Genomic DNA, 12,248 nt, shown 5'->3' on the forward strand with positions numbered 1-12,248 from the left:
AACAATATGAAAGAAAAACAAAACCCTTAGTGTTCGGCTTTGCCCGACATCAGTCGGGTAAATACGAACACCAAGTGGGGTGATTACGAACTAACATTATTAACGACATAGATCACACCACATTTAAAACCTAACGATGTTGACTGTCCGTCAGTACAACTCTCGTGAGCCCATCTTTTGCACACATAGCACACAATCTAGTCTTCAACGGGAGGATCAATATATTTATCTCTACAAAAAATAATAAAAAAGTAGTCTTTATTTTCTTTTTCGCCTTTTTCTTTTTTTTCGTATTTTGACTAGAGTCACTAAAGTCTTTTTTTATATTGTTCAAATTCTTTAATAATCTTTCATACTTCTTGCTTGAAGGTGTTCTCTCATTACATTTCAGTCTTTTTATTTGGGTTCTTTTTTTGCCATCTTTCCGTTTTCTTCTTGATTTCTTACGTTTCCTGATTGTCTGTAAATAAAGGTTTTCATCCAGACCATGGCTGTATTAACACTTCTTTCATTAGATAGTCAAAATTAGTGGTTTTTGAAACATTATATGTTTACGCAGGGAGAGTTTTTTGGTTTTAACATCGTCTATAGCCTTTTTGAGATCTTCTAAACTATACTTCAGTTCGGTCTTTCTTTTGTAAGTACAAGGTATTTGTAATAATATTTAAAAAAAATTTGAACGGGGTACCAACAAACGGAAGTGGGGTAACGGCGAATGTTCGAGATTGCCCGACATGGAGTGTTCGTCTTTACCCCGCGGAATCGAAAATAATTAAAGGTCAAAAAACAATTTTGGTTAAATTTATTTTGCCTACTACATCATTATCATTTAGCTGAGTAATATGTGATTATTCCACTATGTAAAAGCTGAATTATTATTGTAGATAGAAATAAAGTTACATCAACTTGAATTTACCAAAAAATTACATCTAAAACATACAAAATATTGAAAAATGCATACCTTTTTAAGTACGTGCGTCCGCGTCTCCCGTGTTATTGACTGGTATCAGTGGTGGCGTGATCTCCGAAATGGCGGCAAATAAAATTAGGATATATCTTTCTAACATATTAGAACCATTGAATTCGGCATTACCCAGCGTTCGCGTTTCCCCCACTTTCCCCTACATAGGGATATAGGGACAGAGAAAGCGACTTTGTTTTATAAAATTTATATATATTTGATTTATAAGTTGTGATATATCGTTGTTGTGTGGTGTGAGTTTCAGCAACTCTCCAACTATTCAGTGGGTATTACATTATAGTGTAGCGCTAGCTTAATTCTTAACTAGTGGTAATAAGCATTGTGAGCTAGTACCACCATCCTATTTTTGAAGAGAAATAGCCACGGGTTCCCGCTAAAGTAAAAGAAATTTATCCAAGGTAGCGGAGACTTTAATCTCAGGTATTCAGGAGGAGAAACAGCATTCAGTTGCGAAATGGCAGCTTCGGTAACCACGAAATCCTGACATCGGCTGGGTCGTGAGCCAGTCTGCCATCTGCTCTTATCAAAAAATGCAGATAGACGCAATTGTGGAGTGCACTGAACAGAATTTCACAAATTCATATCTCATACTTCAGAGAATATTAAGTTTTTTTATTTTTTTTATTGCTTAGATGTGTGGATGAGCTCACAGCTCACCTGGTGTTAAGTGGTTACTGGAGGCCATAGACATCTACGACGTAAATACACCACCCGCCTTGAGATATGAGATCTAAGCTCTCAGTATAGTTACAACAGCTGCCTCGCCCTTCAAACCGAAACGCATTACTGCTTCACGGCAGAAATAGGCAGGCTGGTGGTACCTACCCGCGCGGACTCACAAAAGGTTCTATCACCAGTAAGTGACCGTATTGAATTTGAGAAATTTGTTTTTGTGTAGCAGTGTCCCTCAAGATGCTTTAGCCCCAAACATGGCGCTAAAATCTGGTTCTTCATTCTAACATTTTTCACATATTACCACGCACATCCTCTCCTCGCAAACTAGTAAAGTGATTTCCGAAATGAAAAACCGAAATAGCTTTCAAAATATCTTTTTATTAACAAATTATAAAATCGATATATTTAAGGATAAACCCCAGTACAACAAAATAACGATATACAATATTTTTAAGCAAAAATGTTTGTTTATAAAATAGTGTTTTTAAATGCTCTTTCTACCTACCTAAAAGTATTATTTTCTCAACTTCAGCTTAAAAATCTAATTGTTGTTAAGAACTGGTATAAAAAGTATTTTTTAATAAGCAACTAGTGCTCTCATGGCCCTCTCTGTGTTAAGTGTTTACCAGAGCCCAAGGACATTAACAATGTAAATGCCGCCACACGAGACAACCTTGAGACACGAGTTTCAAGTATCAGTTCTATAGTACAATGGCAGTAACGTCTATAGTATATAATGAAATCGAGTCTCCAGCGTGCGTAGTGCGAGTTTTTAAGGTTCTCGATAGCGTAAAAGTTAAGTCAACATTATATAGAGTTGGAACGTTTGCCGCTAGGGGCGCTGTTTTAACTGCATACAAATATGAGTTAACTTTTACGTTATCGAGAACGTTAAAAAACTCGCACCACGCACACTGATGTAGGGGTGGGGTCATATTTTACTCATTCACTCTGAATCACCGGTCCTAACGAAGTGAGCGTTTATTACAAAAACCCGAGCTCAATTAGCGAATATCGTACCGTAACTGGACCAAATCAGTTTGTATCTGTACAGAGCTGTCCAGTAACCGACAATCGGTATAGTGGGACGCGAGATCGGCACGCCGTTCGCCTTAAACGCTTCCAACAAGCCATCCTCAATCTTATCGACAACGGTACCGAGGCCAAACAAAGCTGACCGGATGCATTCATACGAAAAGTCCTCCACCATAGGACGCAGTTCGGTAGTTCTCTTCAAGACCTTAATTAACACGTTACCGTGTGTAATTAAAGAACCAGATTGTTCGTCGACTAATCTCTGAGCGAACTCATTCTCGCGGTACGTCTCGGTGTTCGACTCAATGCCCCCTATGTATCCTTGCAGCGAAGTCAGTAAGGCATGTTTACGTTCACCGAAACTTAATTTAGTCCAATCCTTGACTAATTCTTTAATTTCGTCGCCATTTTCCGCGTTTTGGACACGAATAGGGAATATTATATTGAAAAGTGCAACGGGAGACGCGAAATTGGCAAGATCGTTCGACCAAACGACGTTCGAGCAACATTTCAGCGCAACCTCGTCCGCTTCGGCCACGTCGCTGGCCCATAAGCTGAGGTAATAAGGTTTACAATTGTCCAGCAACTGCAACAGCTCTTTTGTTGTCCTGTAGGCTTCTATCGTGACCCCGGTGACGTCACCGCGCCCCGTGTAATCGAAGATAAACTTTTTCCCCTTGATTTCGTACATAAGGTCACTTAATTCGATATCCGGCTTTTTCTCAGAGCATCCCAAGTCGTGTTTCCACTTCATGGCTCTTTTGAAATGGTCGTACACGTTTTCCTGCACTAAAATAGATCGCAGTCTCCAGGGTGCCTGAAATAAGGATTGCTCACCAATCAGGATATAAGTCCATGAAATTTGCTGCAATGAAAGGAGGTTGTGACACGCGTGAGCATTACGGTGACCACTCTCCATCAGATGGGACGCACGTCTGTAAGCTAAGGTAATAATTATATACTCACATTTGGTGACGAAGCGATGAACATGTCAACGGCAGAGTCCAGATCGCACCGGGCTGTGACAACAGCAGTGGTTCCTGTATTTTATTTATTTATTTTTATTTTATATATTTTGTACACACAGCTGTTAGAAGAAACACGACAATAAGGATACAGAGTACAAGGGTACTACTTATTTCATGTTGAAATCTTTTCCAGCCTACTGGATTCTTCCTAATTCCTTCTTTCCTTTGACGGGCCTACCCGCAAAAGGAAAGAAGAATTAGGAACACAAACCCAGTGCACACAGTAAAAATTACATATAATAATATATACATATTACAAGATACAAAACAATATATATATATATATATATATATATACATACAAACACACACCCACATACATATACATACTTTTATTTAATATGGTAAGGATAAATAGTGTTCTTTAACAGATTTCTTGAACGCTGCTATGGTTTTGCGCGCTCGTGTGCTTGGAGGGAGGGAATTCCAAAGTATAACTGCTTGTACAGAAAACGATTTTGCGTAAGCATGTGTTTTATGAACAGGGCAATTGAGGAGAGTCTTAATGTGTGTTCTACAAGGTAAAGTGATCATGTAAATATTGCGGGTAGTTAGGATTATTAAGATTATGTCCAGCATTTATATGATGTAGGTGAACATTTACATAATCTATGTTTATATGATATATGCATGTTTGGTAGGACCTCTTGTGAGTCCGCACGGTTAAGTACCACAACCCTGCCTATTTCTGCCGTAAAGCAGTAATGCGTTTCTGTTTGAAGGTCGGGGCAGCCTTCAATGTAGCTTAGTCCTGCTAATTTCTTTTTATTTATGATTTTAATTATCCCACCATTAAAATACCCTTAAATTTTATAATAAGTATGTAAAAATGAAATGTTTTTTTCTATAGATATTTCATTCGTGTCCTTGAGAGCACTAGTAGCTGGGCCGAAAATGGCCCATGTCCTTTAGCGCAAATCTTTAATACTCCTTTTAACATGCGAATTTATTTTGAATGAGGATTCGTTTTTGGGAAATTACTTTCTTGAAAAATAGTGTTCGAATCTTACACTAGAATGAATTACAGTATGAAGTAAATAAGTCGAATTCGGCCACCAGTTTTCTTTTTTATTGCTTTGATGGGGTTTTTTTTTATTTTTTTGAAGGGTGGACGAGCTTGCAGCTCACCTGGTATTTAGTGGTTACCGGAGCCCATAGACATATACAACGTAAATGCCGCCACTCACCTTGAGATATGAGTTCTAAGGTCTCAGTTGTAATAGTACAACGGCTGCCCTACCCTTCAGACCGAAACGCATTACTGCTTCACGGCAGAAATAGGCAGGGTGGTGGTAGCCACCCGCACGGGCTCACAAGAGGTCCTACCACCAGTAATTACGCAAATTGTAATTTTGTGGGTTTGATTTTATTATACGATGTTATTCCTTCACCGTGTGGAAGTCAGTCGTGAACATTTTTAAAGCACGTATTATACTACTGATATACTGTATATATGTATAATACTGATATAGAAGATTAAAGCTTTGCATTTTTTTGCTGCAAGTTCGAATATCTGCATCAATTACCCGATTGAAAACCATTCACTCCATTTAAGTCTTGTAATTTGCCTTCGTTTATTTTGTCGAGAATGATTAGCGACGAATAGTCTTTGAAGCTGAAACATGAAAGAAATTTATAAGACAATAATTGTTTAATCATGAAATAGAAAAGAAAATTCAAAATAAAAAATGATAACACTATGTCTGGTAGCCATCATACAACATAAGATATTTGTCAAAGGTCTGAATCTTGCTTATATTATTTTCAAAATAAGCTTGCATATAAACAAGTTCCAAACTACAACATTCAGACGGTCGGTTTTTTTATTGCTTAGATAGGTGGACGAGCTCACAGCCCACCTGGTGTTAAGTGGTTACTGGAGCCCATAGACATCTACAACGTAAATGCGCCACCCACCTTGAGATATAAGTTCTAAGGTCTCACTATAGTTACAACAGCTGCCCCATCCTTCAAACCGAAACGCATTACTGCTTCACGGTAGAAACAGGCAGGGTGGTGGTACCTACCCACGCGGACTCTCGAGAAGTCCTACCACCAGTAAATACCAAACAATATCACCCGCTTGGTGGAAGATCTGCCTTTCGTCGTAATCTCCACAAACACAATATCAGGATAGACATGTTACATGATTTGCACCTAACCCTTATCTTACCACCAGTACATTATGTGTTTTGTTGTCTAATAATTAAGTTTGTACGGCTCACCCAGCCTCGTGTGCCATTTCCATGAAGAGAGTACAAATTGGAGCCATTTCTGGTGTTGTGTATATGCAGAAACGGCCCAAGAAATAAATAATCCTTTGCAAGAAACCCAAATATAATAGTGGAGTGTTGCCATCTATGCACACTGTAAAAACAAAAAACATACTAATTTAACATAACAATTATAAGAAGACAATGTTCTTAAATCAAGAAGAATATCTTTTGGTTAGTTTGGTCACCCTTTAGTTGAAAGTCCCACTATTATTAGTACAGAATACAGTACAGTTACAAAAATATATTTTGTAACCCTGCTGACCCTTGCCATTGAAGTTTACTTTGTACTGCATAAAGAGTGTTCCACTCTTTAAACTCAAATGTATGACTGCTTCATGGCTCAACTAGGCAGGATTGTTGTATGAGCTTACTACTATCACTTATACAGACAACCAATCATAACAAGGTAGATATATCTCGAGAAAGTAGATGTTTCTTTTTGGTTATCTTCAAAAGCAAACAAACATCATTCTACCTGGTGGTATGTGAATACTATTGCTTATGGAAGTCAGTAATGCCTGGGAAATAGCTGAACTACAGAGGATACTATTTAAGGCTTGTTTAAAGTACTATCAATGTACAGATAGCTCTTTTTTCAACACATACATTAAATAAGGATAGAACTGAAGTATAAGCTTTGAATATAAGTTCATACCAAACTCCAAAAAGGATGAGCATAAAAAACAAAATAAAATTCTATCTCTTGTTATTTGAAAATTATCTTTGCAAGTAATGATATTACTCTAATACAGTACCAATGTGATGACAATGATCTTATTTAAATTTGTTAGTGTCCGTGGGCTGTAGGAAACAAGGCACAAGATGATTACTAAGTAAAAAAAAATACAAACCAAATGGTTTCATCTTCCCTGAATGGTGTTCTATGTTTTGCAACTCAAACTGTTGTTTTATCAGGTTTAAATATGTTCTAACATCATTCTCAGACTGTTTCCTTGTGTAGAATTCCATTTCACAAATTAAATTAGTTTTTTCATCTAATAATTTCGCTAATTTCTTCAAGGCTTTTTTCCTTTCATCCATTGTTTCCAAATGTTTGTATTGTGTAATACTTTCATTATTAAGTGTCATAAATTTATGGTAGTGTATTTTTTTACCATAGCATACAACATGATGATCTTCATTGTCGGAGGACCAGGTTTTCCAAACATTAATTGAACGAAACTCGGAATGTTGTTTTAAGTATGACTGAAAACAATAATATTTTTTAATAAGTGTTATTTTTTTTCTTGTTTTTTTTTATTGCCCTTGTAGGCAGACGAGTACACGGCCCACCTGATGGTGAGTGTTTACCATCGCCCATGGACTTCAGCAATGCCAGGGGCACAGCCAAACCGCTGCCTACCGCTTAATACTCTCCACAAGCCTCATTTGAAGAAGGACATGTGATAGCGCTCAGGAAACACCGTGGAGGAGCTCATTCCATAGTCGGATGGTACGTGGCAAAATTATAAAATACTAAACAACAAAATAAAAAACTAATATTCTCAAGTGAATATTATTGTAAAGCAAATTAAGTACGTGTGAGGAATGAATTGAAAGTAATGAAGGCATTTGAACAAAAAATTTAGGGTATGCCCTAATTCATTAAGCTATTTACTACTTGGCTTGAAATTCAAAGTGTTTTAGATAAGAGCCAGCTATTGTTCATGGCTTATGAAACACATTGTTGACAATATTAAATTATTTTATAACAAAACTGACAGTTGAGTTAAGAAAATCTAACCTCCATTAAAATGATTTATTGTTAGTTAGAAACTTTTTAGTGATGGGTATAGATAGTTATTAAGTAGCATTAGAAGGATACACACTAAGTCACCAGCCAAAAATATTGTCCTTAAGTAGACAGAAAAATATTAGGCATACCATGGTCGCGGGTTTTTCTGATATAAATGTGGCTTCAAAAAACCTTTTTTGTAATTAACGTAATTTTACAGAAAAGTACAGTTTTTAACAATAAAAATAAGCTTTTAAAGTACAGAATGCTAATAATAATGTAAAGATGAACGATACCTACTTCGACCATGCCGGACGATGTGATTGTTCTAGATTCTAATTTTAAAATTTCCAAATCACACATCGTTTTTTTTTAATAAAATATTAATTTAAAGAGTCAAATCCGCTCGAGACCTTTGGTGTTCGAGACTTCTCTATTGGAGTTATGACACGCACAAGATATAGTTTGTGATGTAAATATGTAGGTACTTCACTATTTTAGTCATTTTGCATTAACTGACATTTTTATCAGTTAGTAACAGTAGTGAGTAATAAATAATAATTTGAATGTTTATTGATGTGAGCGATTGCAAGTTCTGTCAAAGATATCAGTAAAGGGCCTTGAACTTTCGATAAGCGGTCAGTGTTGCTAGATCCGATTTTTGTATTTTCTCCGATTTTTCACAAACAAATGCTATATTATTAGAATGACAATAATCAATGGGGTTGGCAACTGTCAAAGTGGCGCTGGTGTGCATTGTTCCCATAACATTCAATATTTGTATTGGAATTTTTGATTAAAAATTATTTTAAGCACAATGACGCGTTGTTTTGTACCAATATGCTCAGAAATTGGAGTACATCAATTCCCGAAGGACAAGAAAATTAGAAGACTGTGGTTAAAGGCCATTTGACGCGAAAAAAGTACTCCCACAAAAAGTTCGAGGTTATGTCGTAAACACTTTGTGGAATCTGACTATGAAAACATTAGTAAATACACAGGTATGCTTCTTTCTATCAAATATTTATAATGCATGACTAGGTGTAGCACACATCTTTGTTCTCTTATTAAAAAAATCCAATAATAATTAGTTAGGCATACTATTAGTTGCTAACAAATTTTGCAAGTAGATTTATGCTGTAAGGAACCTTTTAACAAACACAAAATCAGACTGGAGGAAACACATTCCTCATGAGCTATTGTTCATTATCAGCTGTTACTATTGAAAGTTCTATCTAAATCGCTGCATCCATTGCAATAACAAATATTTTGAAACTATGGTCAGGTTTCCTTGTGATAGTATATTTAAATGTTATTCTTTGTGTTGTAGGTGTCAAACATTAACATAAATATCTGAAGAAAGGTGCTGTACCATCTATATTTTCATGGAATATGAAACCAGTTTCTGAAGAAACAAAAAGTAGAGAAGTTACTTATGTAATATTAGAGAAGGAATTGTCAATAAAAATAATTAAAAATATTCCTGATTTTTTATTTCGACAAGTGTGTATAGTTATAATACAGATGTTTTTCATACAATGCTTCTTTGAAAATATTTTCATAAAAGATATCTAATTTATTTAACATATTATTTATAAAATTATTGTCTTTTTCAACATAAATCACTGATGTCCTTGTAGGTGTAAATGACCAAGTTGCACTATGTTTTGCCTGAGCAGTATAACTGTCCTTGGATTTGATAATAATATGGGTAGGTTTTTTTTTGAGACAATATCCCGTTACATTGTTCTAAGTAAGGCACCATTGTTATATTTATTTCATGTTTTCTGCTAGCGTATGGACATTTCACTTCAATTATAGCTTCTTCGCCCAACACGCCATCAGGAGATGCAGTAAGATATGGGCGCTCTTGGCTATTGAAAATGCCACATGGTTCCACTAGCAAATCATATATATTAGCATATTTTGCTAGAGCATTTTTTTCATTTTGTTTCAAAATTAAAATTTTGGTCATGTAGCTCTAATCTGAAAAAAGCAAAATAATACATTAGTTGGTAGGTAATGTGTGTAATATGAGCAATTCTTTTTGCACATGCTACAAGGAATAAAGTTCCTAAGGTACACAATTTAATATTATTATTATAATAGCTACCGGAAACAGTTTGAGAGAAGTTTTCTAAGTTAAAATAAAACATCAACATTGTACCTTTCGACAAAATCCACTTTTTTTCTTCGTAAAGATGCAACACGTTTTCTCAACTCCTCCTTTAATTCTTTAACTATCCAGTTGGAATACATGTTGTAAAACTGTTTAGCACTACTTAGAAAGTAATAAGAACCGTATCAAAGTCACAAAATGCCGAAATATCACGAACGCAAAACACACAAAATGGCGGCTCTCTGTGACAAGGGAACAAGCTACGCTGGCGACATCTGAGAAAAGCTTTAACCGGCCAACCCCATTAGGACTAGACAAAGTAAAAAAATCTTTACAAGTGTATATCGTGCTCAAAATTGCATTACACAGGCTCATTGATTGTAAAGAGTTACAGACACAAGTATTAATTTAATTCAAAGCACTACCATAATGAATATAACTACTGTCTACTCAAGAAAAAAGTCTATACAAAAATATATTTACCTATTAAGAAGTTTGTACACACTGTAAAGTATACCTATGCTATCAAAGCTATGGTAACAGGTACTCAATGTTAATGTGATACTTGTGAAAAATACTTTGAAAAGCTTCCTTAACTATGGTATTTTGCTTATTATTGTAATAAATTGATCAAGAATATATTTTCATAATATTATTATTTTTTTCGGACCGGGGACCGAACCTCCTACGAGGCCCTCCTACGAGGTATGTGGGACTTGACGATCTGTAGGTGTTGGGAGCAGACCGCGGGCCTAAGAAATTTTAGGGTCCCGCCGCACTAAACGACTCCCCTGCACTCTTACACCCGATGTCCGATGTCCGGGGTTAGAACCCGGTCAGAGTAGGGGGTTCCCGCGGTCAACACATTCAGTATAAGTCAAGTTTGATACAAGAGCGGCCCAAGAAGGTGTGCGGTAGCTGTTTTATTAAATAATTCGATCAGTCTGTGTGTTTACTGCGAGTTTTTTAACGCTCTCGATAGCGTAAACGTTAACTCATACTCAATAAAATACCTTTTATTGCTACTAGAGATATGTAAAAGGCAGGTTTGGACGTAGCAGCCCCCGGGAACCACTGTAAAGATTCAAATCCGTTCTAAAAATGTTCGCCGATCGTAAGAAACGCCAAGTCAGGCCAAGAATTATTAGGTACCTACTGAAAGTTAACTTTTATGTCCAAACTGTGTATGTACATCGAAATTTTATTGTGTATTATTGTAAAATTGCGGTACAATTATTGTTCGTATTGAAACATATATATTTTTTTAATTACACTAAGTGTAACAAACAGTATTTGGTGTAACATCCATATTTTGTCGAATAACTTCGTAAGTAGTCGTCCGTCGTACTGAGTGTGAAAGCTGAGATAGATATGTGAAATATCGCGGGAAGGACGTTTGACCGCGGTGCATTTCATCCGCCCCTCTAAATATTTTGAGCGAAATGTTAATATGGCACGTTCTCGGTCTGCGCGTTGGATTTATGATAAAGAGCAACTGGGTGATGGAAGGCCGTGATCTTTTTATGATTGAGGGATTACTGGTGGCCCGGAAGCCTTTCCAGTTTCATAAGGACAGGTGGGCGAGCAAGGGCTCAGCAAGGAGGGGTGGGATTTGCCAGCAGTTACCCGAGCTTTTTTTTCCTACCTATACTGATAGCCTTGAGAGGCTATTTCAGCTTCACCCTAACGTGTAGGTGAGTTCATGGGGCTAAAACCGGAGTGTTGCTAACACTGGCCCTAGCAAGACCAGTGCTTCGCCGAATCTACCACCGGATCGGAAACGCGACTCACTGAGAAGATTAGGCGAAAAACTCAGTGGGCTGTGTCTATGGGTTAATTCGCTCGTCCCCTTCGCAAGCGACGGGTTCGACGAGGACGGTGACCGGTGCTTGTGGTACCTAAAAGCATCGTTAATGGATCGGGAGGACCCGTAATGACGTGTTTCGGGCGGCCGTCGACTGTCTACCATTCGGTCTACAGGATCGGGTATATAGTTTCCAGCGGCTACGACAAGAGGGTTCTCATGTCTTGCTCCCTTCTCAAAGTGGTACCCGAGCGCTTCCACTAGAGATTTAACAACTCAAGAGTAGCTGATTCGCGAATGAATCTACTACCGGATCGGAATCACGACCCACTGAGAAGATCCGAAACTCAAGGGGCCTAAAAATAGGCCGCGATCTTTGGCCTTGCCATGTGACCTTTAGGCGCTGCTAAGAGTCTCAGTAAAAAAGTCTCAGAGAAACTCAGTACCCGTCTTATGTTTCGAACCAAAACTTATTAAGAAGCCACAGACGATGCGAATATATGAAACATAATTGATAAAATGTTTTAAAAGGTTTTCGTTTATGTATATAGTTGAAACAATTACCGATTTTTTGCAAATGCACCACACTACATG

At 37.0% G+C, this 12,248-nt stretch overlaps 1 protein-coding gene and 2 long non-coding RNA genes across 3 annotated transcripts; 1 reads left to right on the forward strand and 2 right to left on the reverse strand.

The window, feature by feature from the left end:
- Nucleotides 1–2,015: 2,015 nt before the first annotated feature.
- Nucleotides 2,016–8,400, reverse strand: LOC114250408 (uncharacterized). The gene is made up of 6 exons (XM_089735408.1): nucleotides 8,032–8,400; nucleotides 6,848–7,202; nucleotides 5,946–6,087; nucleotides 5,247–5,335; nucleotides 3,659–3,732; nucleotides 2,016–3,509 (listed from the first exon to the last, which is right to left on the reverse strand). The coding sequence occupies exons 1-6, from the start codon at nucleotides 8,092–8,094 to the stop codon at nucleotides 2,658–2,660; spliced, it is 1,575 nt and encodes a 524-aa protein (XP_089591534.1). The 5' UTR covers nucleotides 8,095–8,400; the 3' UTR covers nucleotides 2,016–2,657.
- A 45-nt stretch (nucleotides 8,401–8,445) lies between these two features.
- LOC149500894 (uncharacterized) lies at nucleotides 8,446–9,211 on the forward strand. Its single transcript, XR_016324693.1, has 2 exons — nucleotides 8,446–8,732; nucleotides 9,062–9,211. It is a non-coding gene; the product is annotated as an uncharacterized LOC149500894 (long non-coding RNA).
- On the reverse strand, nucleotides 9,210–10,157 carry LOC149500895 (uncharacterized). The gene is made up of 2 exons (XR_016324694.1): nucleotides 9,899–10,157; nucleotides 9,210–9,717 (listed from the first exon to the last, which is right to left on the reverse strand). It is a non-coding gene; the product is annotated as an uncharacterized LOC149500895 (long non-coding RNA).
- Nucleotides 10,158–12,248: the final 2,091 nt, after the last annotated feature.

The sequence above is a fragment of the Bombyx mandarina genome, chromosome 19 (assembly GCF_030267445.1).
Source record: "Bombyx mandarina strain Sakado chromosome 19, ASM3026744v2".
Classification (NCBI taxonomy): Eukaryota; Metazoa; Arthropoda; class Insecta; order Lepidoptera; family Bombycidae; genus Bombyx; species Bombyx mandarina.

Bases quoted from the DNA above. Each gene is read 5' to 3' on its own strand.
- LOC114250408 (XM_089735408.1), bottom strand. From the start codon at position 8,094: ATGTGTGATTTGGAAATTTTAAAATTAGAATCTAGAACAATCACATCG. The intron at 6,088-6,847 runs GTTTGTATTTTT...TTGTTTTTACAG, and splicing joins AGGGAAGATGAAACCATTTG to TGTGCATAGATGGCAACACT. The intron at 3,733-5,246 runs GTAATTGATGCA...AATAAAATACAG, and splicing joins AGTGAATGGTTTTCAATCGG to GAACCACTGCTGTTGTCACA.